The following is a 14336-nucleotide window of genomic DNA, read 5'->3' as shown; positions in this document are numbered from 1 at the left end:
TCCTTGAGATGGAGTCTCTCGCGTCCAGGCTAGAGTACAGTGGCACAATCTTGGCTCACTGCAACCTCTGCCTTCTGGGCTCAAGCAGTTCTCCTGCCTCAGCCTCCCATAACTGCCTCAGCCTCCCAAGTAGCTGGGACTGCAGGTGTGTGCCACCACGGCTGGCTAATTTTTTGTATTTTTAATGGAGACGGGGTTTCACCTTGTTGGCCAGGCTGATCCCCAACTCCTGACCTTAGGTGATCCACCAGCTTTGGCCTACCAAAGTGCTGGGATTACAGGCGTTGAGCCACTGCGCCCGACCAGTCATCGCTACTATTCATCTGCAGAACTTTTTCAACATCCCAAACTGAAAATCTGTACCCATTAAACAGTAACTTCCCATTATTTGCTCTTGGTATCCCCGGTAACCATTCTTCTACTTACTTTCTCTGTGAATTTGCCTGTTCTAGGTTCCTTATGTAAGTGGAATCACACAATATTTGTCTTTTTGTGTCTGGCTTATTTCACTTAGCAAATTGTTTTCATGGTTTGTCCGTGTTGTAGTGTGTATCAGAATTTCATCCCTTTTTAAGCCTGAATAACATTCCATTGCATGTATATACCACCTTTTAAAAATCCATTTATCTGTTGATGCATATTTGGATTATTTCCATCTTTTGGCTGTTATGAATAATGGTGCTGTGAAAACAGATGTACAAGTATCTATTGGGATTCATGCTTTCCTTTCTTTTGGGCATATGCCTAGGAGTGGAATTGCTGGATCATATGGTAATTCTATGTTTAACTTTTGGAGGAACTGCTAAACCATTTTCCACAGGGGCTCTACCATTTTACATTCCCACCAGCAGTGCATAAGGGTTCTTTTTTCTCTACTTCCTTGTCAACACATTAAATAACAAGTTTTCTAGGGGTAGGGTGTGGGAGAGGGATTTTTAAAAATATAATAGGCAAACTAATAGTTGTTAAGTGGTGTCTTATGGTAGTTTTGATTTGCATTTCTCTAATTAGGTGCTGAACATCTTTTCATGTGCTTATTAGCCATTTGTATATCTTTGAGAAATGTCTTTTTAAATCCTTTGCACATTTTGAATTAGGTTGTGTTGTTATTAATAGAAATTCTTAATATCATCCCCTATTACATACGTGATTTGCAGATATTTTCTCCTATTCTCTAGGCTGCCTTTTCATTCTCTTGATAGTGTCCTTTGCTGCACGAAAGTTTTTAATTTGGTCGAAGTACAGTTTATTTTTTCCTTTGTTGCCTATGTTTTTGGTGTATTCAAGAAATCATTGCCAAATCCAATGTCATAAAGCTTTTGTGCTATGTTCTCTTCTAAGAGTTTTGTTGTTTTTGCTTTTATATTTAAGTCTTTGATCCATTCTCAGTTAATTTTTGTACTTATGTAAGGTAGAACTTCATTGTTTTGCATATGGATATCCAATTTTCCCAGCACCATGAGTTGAAAAGACTGTTCTTTCCCTATTGAATGGTCCTGGTACCCTTGTTGAAAACCAATTGACTATGTATTTGTTAATATTTTTAAAATACAGGTTATCTAGATAATTAAGGAAAATAATCTATTTGGCCACCTAACAGGTTATGTAACCCATTTGAGTTTATAAAACACTAGATAATTTGATTCTCATAACACTACATGAAGTCTAGAATCCCAGCCTTTACCTGAAACCCTTTAGGCCAATGGTTTTAGAACTCAGAAATGTTAGAACTTTAGAAAGGTAAATAATGCATAAAGTTACACAACAGAAGGGAACAACACTCTAAAATCAAAATATTAATGTTTCTGCACCAGAACTTATTAACACTAACTGAGATAAATTAAGATCTGTACATTGCCTCACTTCAAGTCTGGTTTTGCACTTAAATGGGCTTGTTACAGACTTAGGAGAAAACTTCAGATTTTCAGTCTTTTGGGACTTGGGAATTGCAGATAAGTGATTGTGGACCTGTATTAGTATGGTTCCCATTTGTAGTTAAGAAATTGAACCCTCCGAGAGGTTGTCCTATATGAATAATAAGTGATTAAGCCAGGACTCCTTATTCGTTACCTTTACTCTGAAATCCAGTGCTTTTTTTTCTATTACACTATGCCGCACATTGCTTTGAATTATAGATTACTTTGGTTATATATAATCTGAATTAAAATGTTGAGATAGTGTACAGTCACTTCTCTCTGTTATTTTCGTGTAATAATTTGTTTGAGCTACTATTTGCAAGATACTGAGGAGATAAAAAGACATATGAGACCTAACTTCATGCTGCCACCACCCATCCTTTGTTCACCCTGATTTTACCTGGAATGCACACATAGCTCACCAAGGGTAGAAAGAACTTAGTTAGGTTTGTGTGCTTCTGTTCTTTCAAATTTGGCCATGGAGATTGGTTCCAGTTCCTTTGTCACACCTTGGCTAAGCGAAGTGAATCCTACTTGTTTACATAAGTTGTTTGTTACAAAAGAAATGTTTCTTAGATACTTAGACTTATATTTATGTTATGTTGATACTGGTTAAGACCTGAATGCTTTGAATGCACAGAGGTGTTTCTCATCACTTTACCATGCGTTGTGGCAAGTTTTTCACCCCCAGTAGTCAGTTTTTAATTCTTTTGGAATCTTTCTAGTTCTGACTCCTCAAGTGTCATTGAAAAATAAAACCACTTTTGTCTTTTTGGAGTAATGGAGGCTCAGCTGTGCCTTTTTGTTTTGTTTTGTTTTGTTTTTAAATTGAATGAGTTGGTTTGGAAAGTTCCCAAAGTCTAGGATTGTGCATCTACAGCCCCTCTTGCATTTCTGTTTTCTGAATGTGCAAACTGTTTTGGCTAGGAAATTCCAGAGTAGAAGTGTCAGTGTTTCTACAAACAGCATTAAATGGTCCTTATAAACCAATGAAACTTTGATAGTTCTGATATGTCCTGGGAATTGGTCTTTCCAATACCTCCAAACTGTAGACATATTACACACTTCATGCTTATTGCACACTTATTATTTGAGCGAGGATAGTCAATCAATGTTCTGGTTTGGATTAGGGTGTATCCAAACCTTAGCTTCATCTTCATGAAGCGAAAGGTTCCATTTGTATGATTTCTATAGGCCTCCTTGTAAACTCAAGTGGGAAGAGCTTTCAATTTGTAGTTTCAACTGACATAAGCCTAAAATTCAGCTCTACACGTAGCATCATGGCCACGTTAAATTGCTTAACCTTTTTGATTTTAATTTTCCTTACATATAAAACATGGAAATAATAGCTAATATATAAGACCATCAGTTAACTGAATGCTTGCCATGTGCCAGGTACCACTTTAAAATAACATTATCTGATTTTCCTCATTTCAGTGATAAGGAACCAGAGGCTGGGGATTTTAGGGGTGGAAGATTGTTAAAGAAATTGCGCCAGGCCAGGCACAATGGGTTATGCCTGTAATCCCAGCACTTTGGGAGGCCAAGACAGGCAGATCACCTGAGGTCAGGAGTTCGAGACCAGGCTGGCCAACATGGTGAAACCCCATCTGTACTAAAAGTACAAAAACTAGCTGGGTGTGGTGTCGTGCACCTGTAATCCCAGCTGCTCTAGGGGCTGAGGTAGGAGAATTGCCTGAACCTGGGAGGTAGAAGTTGCAGTGAGCTGAGATTGCACCACTGTACTCCTGACTGGACAACAGAGCAAGACTCTGCTTCCAAAAAAAAAGAACTTGCCCCAAAGTTCACACAACTAGAGGTGATTTGAACCCAGATCTGTCTGACTTCAGGGCCTACTCAGCTGCCGCATAAATTAAATAGAACTTATAAATCGTATCATACAATGCTTGTACTCTGTAGTTAAAAATGTTGTTGTCCTTCCTCTTTACCTCTGATTTATTATAATATTCTTATTCAACAATGAATTCATTAATTACTGTGAATATGGTATTATCCCCCTCTCTAATTTGTATGAGACAATTCATATTCATTGAACATCTACCATGGCAGGCACTGTGTCTGATCCTATTTAATTTTCGTCATAACACTATAAAAGCCTACTTATTTTACACTTGAGGAAACTGAGGTACAGACAGATAGAAGAGAAAGAGTTGAGATTCAATCCCAGGTTCTTTCCCTACTACTTATAATAATAAAAATGACAAAAACATTTGTTCTAAATGACGAATTATCTTACTTAATCTTTACAACAACCCTAAGATGTTGTTACCCTCCATCTGTACAGAGGAAAAAGCTGACAGGTTATGCACTGAGCTAAGTTGATACAGCAATTGGTGCGGTAGAAATTTGAAATGCCTCTCATGACTTTTTTCCCCTTAGTAAGTTAAGTAACCACCTGATTAGAGTGGTGGGACTTAGAGGAAGCAACTGGAGATCCTGAAAGACTCCAAGCAGTAGCACTGAATTGAAGATAATTAAGTGTAAGTGCCAAAAGAAAAGGACAGCGATACTATGCAGATTTTTAGTGTTATAATTTTTTTTGTTTTAGGTGCTGTTACACTACCAAACTGTCAGTGAACCCGCCGTTATTAAACGATTGATTAGTGTCTTAAACAAAAGCACGGGTGAAGTCACAAAGAAAAAGCCTAAGTGAGTGTTTTAATACAGAAATGATAAGCAATTTAAGCCAATTTTTTAAAGATTAGCTCATTTGTGTAGTATTTCTCTTTGTGGTAAGTGAAACCCATTTTTAATTGTTCCAGAAATTATTTTTTTCAAGGATTAGATTAAAACAAACATAAAAACAAGCAAGTATTTAAGCTTTTGTTTAGATATGAATGCTAGATATAATTTCTGTTATGTGTGGTGGTGGAGGATGTGAATTATAAATAAACGTAAATATAAGCTTATATATGTGTGTACATTTCAAGCCGTAGATACTGATGATGTGAAAATAAGGGCATTTCAAAAACCAGACCTACGTTTTAAAAAGTATGTCTAGACACTGGTTCCAAATTTCTACTGCGTGTTTAACTTTCTTGTCACCTCCTTAATAAGATCATTCCCTACGCTAAAGCTAAGAAGAAAGTAATCTACACACTCTGTAGTGCCTGCTCTTTTCCCATCTGGAAAGTTTTTTTTTTTGTTTTGTTTTTGTTTTTTGCTCAAAGTCCACGTGGAACCTTAAGTTGAGGTGATCAGCATCCTGTTGGGCCTGCTGATTAGCATTAATGTCCAGGCCTAGGTGTGACACTTTCCCTTTGGCTAGGACAAGATTGGGATTTTTTAAGTACTTCCTCATAAACTAAGTATGTAAATAAAAACAAAATACAAGACTAGAGATGAATGTTACACAATAGATTTCTTGGCCGGGCATGGTGGCTCATGCCTGTAATCCTAGCACTTTGGGAGGCAGAGGCAGGCAGATCACCTGAGGTCTAGAGTTTGAGACCAGCTTGGCCAACATGATGAAACCCTGTCTATACTAAAAATACAAAAATTAGTTGTGTGCGGTGGCTCACAACTGTAATCCCAGCTACTCAGGAGTCTGAGGCAGGAGAATCCCTTGAACCCGGTGGGTGGAGGTTGCAGTGAGCGATGATCGCGCCACTTCACTTCAGCCTGGGCAAAAGAGCGAAACGCCATCCCCCCCGAAAAAAAAAGAAAAAAAAGATTTCTTACCCTAATCCAAGTTAAGGCTAATTGCAATTTGGTTTGGCTGCTTTAGCTTTGGGGTTTCCCTTCCAACGTCTTTTCCAATAACATCCCAAGTCCCCTTTTTTCTGTCCTTGGTGTTCCTCATCTTTTACACCTGCAGAAGAGGCCAAACGTGGGTAGTGGGTTAATAGGCTGACTGCAAGTGGAAGAGGAAATCTTACATTGCTCTAAACCCTTGCCTGTTTCACTGTTAGGAGGAAGGGCTACTTTACCTCTCTTCTAAAGGTAGATCTTTATATTTAACCTGAGTCTTGAGCTTCTGGCATGAGTGTTTGCCATAATGTTCTGAGAAACACGATATAACTATACGACTAACATTTCTTGAGGACCACTATTTTTTAGGTTGTATTGTGAATGCTTTCACATGATGTATATTCTTAGCAGTCCTGTGAAGCATCTAGCAAGTGACACAAAGCTCAAGTGATAGAGGCAGGATTCTAACCTAGTCAGTTGGTTTACATAACTTACATTCTTTTGTTCAGGAGCCAGGTTGTTTGACCCAGACAATTGATACAGAATTTTCAGTCTGAAATTGGCTCATCATATATAATCCTGAGTCTTCCCCTCCATGCTTCTGCTACAAAATCCTAGCTCAATGATGGTAGAGTTTAACATATATTCTCATGTTTGTGTTCCCTGTCACCTTATTTGTAGCTTTATCCTTTTATTTTGCACAGTTGTTTGGCTTTTCCCTTTCATTCCTGTTCAGGTACGTTGTAGGCTCTTGATTATGCAGTATGGAATTTAATGTTTTAGAAACTAAATTAGGAACAAGCCATGTATGTATTAGATGCTCTCCTTCCTAAGGAATGAGCTTAAGCCTGAAATTGTCCGAAACCGATATTTGGAATTTTTGGTGTATTTTTTTAGAACCTTCTTTTAGTCTGTCTGCCCCTGAACTAATCTTTCAAAAGGAGAGTTTATGATTTCTGTCCACTATACTTCTAGAGTACATCAAAATTAAATTAGAAAACAATTCCAAAATGTCCCTTTTTAGGTTCTGCCTCTCTCACTAAGTCTGAGCAGGACCTACCCTAGAGATTTTTTGTTTACTTATTTTTATGAAACCATTTACAGTCTGATCCATGCCCAGTCTTCCTTCATATTTTACAAGTATCATATTGTGGAAAAGCTACTTATGTGATTTTTGTCCTGAACTCTGCTAAGGAACTATTATTCCTGTGTGGGGAAACAGAGAGATTGCTTGATTGATTGTCCTCTTTACAGATAACTTCCTAATACACATTCCCCAAATTACAGTTTTACTAGGAAAGACATAGGGCATTATATTCCGCTTTGCAAATACTTTTTTCATAGAAATAAGCCTTAGTATAATTTTCTTTATTAGATAATTGAACTCACTTTCTTGAGGGAATGGAAGAAAAAGCATTTCTTTCATGAGGAGGGGCCCTAAGCATTTTAGGCTATGGTGGCCCTGTAAGGGATAGAGTTATATTTGGAAGACTGGTAAAAATGAACTACCTAATGTTTCTTAAATCTAGAATTACTCCTCATTTCTTTCAACTAAAGCAGAAAGTCCAAAGACATATATTTTTATTCAAAAAATATTTTTCTTGGTTTTGAAAGACGCAGTTGATATGTTGGTTAAATGTGAAATATTTGTTTTTCAGGTTGTCATTATTACGTTTATTCATGTCTATCATATATTCATTTGTTCTTTTTTTTGTCTGAATAGGTTTTTGACTAAAGGCCAGAATGCATTGGTAGAGCTGCAGACACAAAGACCAATAGCTCTTGAGCTGTATAAAGACTTTAAAGAGCTGGGGAGGTTCATGCTACGTTACGGTGGATCTACAATAGCTGCTGGTGTTGTCACTGAGGTATTTTATTTTAAAGTGACTCATTATATATCCATAGTTATGATGCCTTTTCTTTTTTACCTTTTAGGAATGAAAAGAAAGCATTGAGGGAATGAAAGAAGAAGCATTGATGAGGAGAGGCCTTACGCATTTTAGGTTGTAGTGGTCCTTTAAGGGATAGAGTTATATTTGGAAGATTGGTAAAATCTTCAATGAGATTTTATGGCTTAAAGGAAACACAGTTATGCTATTAGAATAAAAAATTAGAGTTTATATTAGATTCTAATTGCTGGAGAAAATAGCCAGAAATGAGCCAGAAAATTTCAGTGATTTAATTTCTTCTACATTATCATAATTAATATGAATCTTATGAATATTGTATTTTAAAGAGTACTTCATTACTCCACATGATTGTTTTCTGCCTAAAACTAGTTCATTTAATTGGATATAACACACTCTTTAAATTGCATCCAAAGTGAGTTACACATATCATGAAAGGTCTTTCTTTTAAATTGGTAAAGCACCAAGAAACTCTGTATACATCATTTAAGTAAAATGCATATGGAAGGCGGTGTGGGGTGGAGGTGAAGAAAACAGCTTTCAGAGTTACACTGCCCGTTTGTGTTCTTGCTACACCAACTTTTAGCAGCATAAATGCATTTCTTCTTCAATTTACCTCCTTCAGTATAAAAATAGGATAATAGAATCTACCTCCTAGAGTTGTTGTGAAATGAAATGATAACATGCAAAGAACTCGGCACAGCAGTCGGCACATACGAAGCATCCAATATGGTAGCTGATGTCATCAACATCACATTTAATCTATCAAGGAATTCTTTCTAAAAGAGCATTCTGAAAATAAGATAGAGTTGTTTGTGGAGAATAATGGAGAGAGTATAGTAAATTGCAGAAATAGCATGACTAGGAAAGGAAGAAAGTTGCAGAACAAAGAAAAAGATTTTATCTTGATATAATAATTCTTTCACTGTAATTTTCCCGTTGTTGTTCTTATAATGTGATTGATTAAATGATAGCAAATGTCTTTTTTTTTTGCTTTAACAGATAAAAGAATGATGGGTCAGAATTTCTGCCGTGTTTCCGGATACAGTGAAATAGCTAACCTCTGTTTCAAAGAATCCAGTCATTAAGTCAAAGGAACAATGTGCAATTGATATTTTTTTAGATGAGAGGAAAAATTAAAGCTAAAATTAGCTGCAAAGAAGTATTAATAATCACCTCTGCAAAAATTATAAGTTGCCAACTGGCAAAGAAAGGCTAATGTTAAAAACAACTTTCCCTTTGAAATGTTAGTAAATGGATTTACTTCGCTGAGATTTATGGCAAGTGTCAAAAATAGTATCCGAAGATACTGAATCATCATGAAATGAACTCTACTTCTGGCCAAAGCACAATGTATTTGCAGTTTTCTCTTTTGATTCAATTATACTGCACATGTTTTAAGGAAAAGTAACTTAATTGGGTTTTTCAGGCAGTTGATATTTGACCTAAGCTTTTTTTTTTTTTTTTTTTTCTCTTCCAGTTAACGCTAAGAAAAGATTTGGGGAAGGTTATAATAAAGGTATTTTGTGGTGACCATAAGAATGTCCCTCCCCAAACAAGTAAACTTGTGAAAGTTTAGTTTGGAATTAGTGGAAGCTGTTCCTTTGAAAGCCAAGATATTATTTAAGTTGTAAAGCCAGCTAATAAAATGCCTTAGTTTGAGCTTAATACAAACTGTGTTTTGTTCTTCAGACATTTATGAGATTCTCTAGACATTTATGAGATTCTCTGCCACTAACATTAAATATGATTTAGGGGTTTTGTGGGATCTTTTCCACCTAAGAGTTTCCTAGCTCTGTCACATGAATTATTTTTTATCCTAATGGCAGATCCAATTTCATCTCATCCATTTTTTAAACCATAACTTGCTTTTCCTGTTCTCACTTTTAGAATTACACCTATGATGGCCCTGTCTTTATCTTGCTTGCCTTATAAATTATAAGTCCCCTGTGAGTAAGTAAGAGTCATATTTTTCTTTAAGGTTTCAACAACAAACCCCAAAGTTTACTTATTTAAAAACAGGTATTCGTTGAGGTGCCTCCTGGGTGCAAGGAGCGTTAGAGTAGATTTTGACCTCAGCTGAACCTGGAACTCTGATCTAATAGACTATTTATGATAAGCCTTTTTTTTCTTTTTTTTTTTTAATTAGAAAGCAGTGTGATTTGTATATTGATGGCTTAACATATACAACAGCATTTATTTTCCCCGCCCCCTTTCATGAACCTGACATTTTGAACATAAGCAATAACATCCATATGGTAAAGTAGGCAGATTATACATGTGCTGCTTAGTGGATGATTACCAAGTGAACACACTTGGTATATTTCTTTACCAAAATACCTGTGTAGTTGTCACTTCAGAGTAAATTCACTGAGTTAAGAAACTTTTATTTATATATTAATATTAATCAGGAATTTAACAGATACATGTGACAGAAATCTAACTTCAAGTGACTTAAGCAGCAAAGAAAAATTTTTGAATGACATAACTGAGAAAATTAGAGGTAGCTCTAGCTTTGATTCAGTTTAAATCGAGCAGCTCACCCAATGTTAGCAAGGACTCATCTCCACTCTGCCTTCCTTAGTGCTGGTTTTGCCCTCAAACTCTATACAGAACTCTTAGCCGGGCACGGTGGCTCACACCTGTAATCAAAACACTTTGGGGGGCTGGGTTGGGAGGATAGCTTGAGCCCAGGAGTTTGAGACCAGCTGAGGCAATATAGTGAAACCTTGTCTCTACAGAAAAAATTTAAAAACAGATCAGCTGGGTGTGGTGCCACATGCCTGTAGACCCAGCTACTCAGCAGGCTGGGGTGGGAAGATCACTTGAGCCCAGGAGGTCAAAGCTGCAGTGAGCCATGATTGCATCACTGCAGTCCAGCCTGGGCAGCAAAGCAAGACCTTGTCTTCAACAAATAAAAAACCTCTCCTGTAATGCCAGGTTCTTGACAGGATGTGATAATTCCACACTTACATCCTCAGATCTTCCATCCAGGGCAAGGACAGACTAAAAGAGCATATATTTTCCAGAAATCCTAGAAACATCTCATCATTGACTCTGATTGAATTTTATTTATTAATACTTCCCTAGGATATCCTGTGTTTGAGTGTGAAGTAAGTATCACACAAAGCATATAGCTAACAGTTGTGGGAGGATTGGAAATTCAGGGTGCTGTTAGGAAGGGGAAATGGATTGGGGTTTAAGGTAGGGGGAGTAAAAACAAGAAACCATCCACTCTGTATATTATATAAGACCATGATCGAATTAAGAATTTTAGTTTACAATTTAGCATAAACAAATAGTAGTAGTAGAAATTAATGCATTTATTCATTCCTTCTCCAATAGTGTTTAAGTACAATCTTTTTTTTTTTTTGCATTTTATTGATGATTGATTGTGTTTGAAGGGAGTGGTGATATTATTTCAAGGATTCACTGTGTGAGAACACTGTTGGTAGTGGAAGACTTGAGTTAATTAAGTGACAAAGAGGTAGAGCAGGCACGCCCAAGCTTGTTTATGCTCTGATTTCCTCACCCTGTTACTTTCATCCATAATTTATAGTACATCCATTTTGTGTCATTTTGCTTCAGGTATTTCTTGTCCTGACTCTTCTTTTTTATGATTTTACTGTTTCTTCACACTAATGGCTTTGTCCTCTGACTTTGACTCTTTGTGAGATTCTACTGAGCAGTTAACCTCTAGGATAATGTGGCTTGAACACATTACAGAACCGTGTTTGGACTTGTTAGTAGTATTCACACATTCATGACATTTGAACCTCTCTACTGTGAGAAATGTTTTAGAGACCAGTTTCTAGGCATAGCTGTTTTTCTCCTGTGAGTATGGAAATCAATACTTTAACCCTTGTTAAAATGCGATCATAGTGACTTCAGAAAATTTGGAAAATACAGAGAAGAATAAAATTAACCCACAGTTCTATCACCTAAAGGTAACTGCTGCCAATGTTTTCATGTATTTCTTTTGTGTCTCTCCAATGCATTTTTTTACATAGTTGTGAGCATTAGCCAAGTTATTTTCATTTTATTATGTAATCAATTTTTTCAATAGAATTATTAGAGGTATTTTTTATTGATATAAAAATAACAATTACAGATCCTGATGTGCAGAAATTAGTCAAAATTATACAGTTTCCAAAAAATCAAGACAAGTAGGCCCAGTACAAACTACTTAATCGTCTTCTAATTTCCCTCTAAAATATTTATAGAAATGCGTAAGAGAAAAACATTCATCCTTTCCTCGCTAATTATGAGCCTGCCATATTCCAGGCACAAGAGAAAGTTGTCCGGCTTGAGTCTTAATAGGGCTGATAGTCCAACCAGGGGACAGGATATCATAGAGAGATAATTCGAAACTTTACGACTGGGGAGTAGGTGATGGTAGAAAATTCTGCAGCAAACATCTGTTGATGCTCATCATTTGTTGATGTCATCAAAGATCACCAGGGCATAATTGTAATCAAAATTAGTTTTTATTGATGCTTGCTGCAGCAAGAGAGACTGCACACCACTGGGGTCTATAGGTGCTTCTCAGTGGGAAGGTGTAAGGAGGGGCTTGCTAAGAATTTGAGCACATGTAGCTAATTTTAAGGAGGGCTGAAGCAAGCACGGGTTTCTTCTGGATTGAGTGAGTGCTGTCAGAAAGTGCGAGTGATTTTGCAATTGGGTATCTTAATTTTTGTGTTGTGGATGGGAGGAAAGGAAAGAAGCAACAGTCATCCATGTTAGCCACAAGAAGAGGTTGGCTATTTATGGTTTGCACAGTGACTTTGTTTTTGTCTGTGCTCAGGCATGATTACAGTATCTCATTTTATCCGGATTACAGTGACCTCATCTGATGTTAGAGATTTGAGAATTGTTAAATGTTCAGCAGGAGAACACCACCACATAGTGTGAATGCTAGGTCAGAAGCTGCTTTTTCACACCGAAACCATTTAAGTATGTACAAGTAAGTTAATAGTGTAAATGTAGATGTAAAATACAATGCAAAACAAAATAATGAAGTAAGTGAATTAAATTATTGTGCCAAATATGGGGATATGAAATAGGGAAAGAAAAGCATTAAATTACTTATAGTCCATAAAGGGACTACATTATTTTGTTATTCTGATAATCCCATAAAACAAAGTTTTAAGAATGTTTACAGTAACCACGAGTGGAATTAGTGAAACTATTCATATCAATGCAAAAAAAAAAAAAAGAAACTAAGTCTGTACAGCAAAAGATGGAAAGGAAACAAGAAAATTAAATGAAGACAAAGGTTGTGATCATTACAATAAATGAAAATAGGTTTTTATCTTTAAAATGTAGACTCAAACTGCAAAGCTAATGATATGCCATCTACAAAATATTCCTATTTTGTAAATAAAACCATAGATTTAAAGAAGAAAGGGCACAGGTGTACTGGGGAGACAAAAATAACTGTGATCTGTTGGATGTCTACCATGTGCCAAGCAATTTTCATATACTCACTAACATGACATATCTATAATTATTATTATTAACCTCAGTTGACAGATAAGAAGACTAAAGCCCAGAGGGATTACTAAAAACTAGTAAATAAATTATGGAAACATGATTTGAATTTAGATGTAAGTCTGACTGAGGCATGTTCAAAGACACTACACTGCCTCCCCAGAAATCAGGAGTAGCAATATTAACACTGGACTAAGAATTTAAAGCAAGTTAAAAGAAAATTAAGGTAAGAGAATTTCATATTAATAACAAGTATAATGCACAATAAAGCTGTACCAAATGACATAAAAATGCATAATGAAATTTAGACATTAAAAATTAAAGGACATAATTAGAATTATTGAGGAATTCTCATAGCTCTGCCTTATAGATAATGTAAACAAACAAGGTCATAGAGGACTTAAACAGCAAAGCAGAAAAAATGAACATACGTAAAAAGAGAATGTACTGTTACAAGTTTCCTTCAAGAATTGGATAATGAGCAGTGATAACACTGCTCTTGAAGAGTTACGTTATAAAGTGAACTCAGTGGATCAGACTATAGATATGGGAGTTGTCTTTTAGGTTTGGAATCATTTAAATGGACTACAGATATTGGAATTACTGGTTACAGAATATAAAATAGCTGGCTAAAATATTTAAATATTTAATATTTCCTTATAAGAGGTGAGTAAATAAGAGACTATAAAATGACCATATGTGTTTTAAAATCAAACATAATCTTTAAGTGTGAAATATATAATTGAAACTAAAAACTATTTAGATTAAACAGATTAGATACAGCCAAAGAAAGAATTAGTAGCTGGAAGCATAGATCAGAGAATTTACCCACAATAAGATAAAGATGAATAAGTTCATGTGGAATGGAGACTAGAATGAGAAGGTATATATTATATAAAACTAAAGTTTTAGAAAGTGGGAATACAGAGAATGGATGTACAATATCAAAAAATATAGCTGTAAAATTTTCCAGAATTGATGGAAGATGTGAATTCACAAAGAGAAGCAATACAACATATTTCAAGGATGGTAAATAAAAAGAAATCCACTTTTAAGTACATTTTAGTGAAACTGCGGAATACTGAAGACAAAGATTCTAAAATTGGTCATAGAGAAAAGTCAAATCTACAAAGGAACAGGAATTAACAACGAAATGGAAAACAAAAATAGCAAGTTATCTGCAAAGAGTTAAAGAAGGTCTGTGCCATTCATAAGAGGGCTTAGTTATCCATGGAATCTTGAGAAAGGTTCACAGCAACAAATGCTATTCATTCAAAGCTCTGTCTCTCAGTCTGCTCCAACTGCTATAGCA

At 35.9% G+C, this 14336-nt stretch overlaps 1 protein-coding gene across 4 annotated transcripts in view; it reads left to right on the top strand.

The window, feature by feature from the left end:
• Nucleotides 1-9208, top strand: part of HBS1L (HBS1 like translational GTPase) — a 93010-nt gene extending 83802 nt beyond the window's left edge. For all 4 annotated transcript variants that reach the window (XM_025382711.1, XM_025382710.1, XM_025382713.1 and 1 more), the window contains 3 exons: nt 4486-4586; nt 7351-7495; nt 8537-9208. In XM_025382711.1, the coding sequence (XP_025238496.1) occupies nt 4486-4586; nt 7351-7495; nt 8537-8548 (258 nt within the window). In that variant the 3' untranslated portion in view covers nt 8549-9208. The remainder of the gene's footprint in view (nt 1-4485; nt 4587-7350; nt 7496-8536) is intronic.
• Nucleotides 9209-14336: the final 5128 nt, after the last annotated feature.

Source organism: Theropithecus gelada, chromosome 4, assembly GCF_003255815.1.
Source record: "Theropithecus gelada isolate Dixy chromosome 4, Tgel_1.0, whole genome shotgun sequence".
NCBI lineage: Eukaryota > Metazoa > Chordata > Mammalia > Primates > Cercopithecidae > Theropithecus > Theropithecus gelada.
Note: the sequence above shows the minus strand (reverse complement) of the source record. Positions and strands in the feature narration are given on the sequence as shown.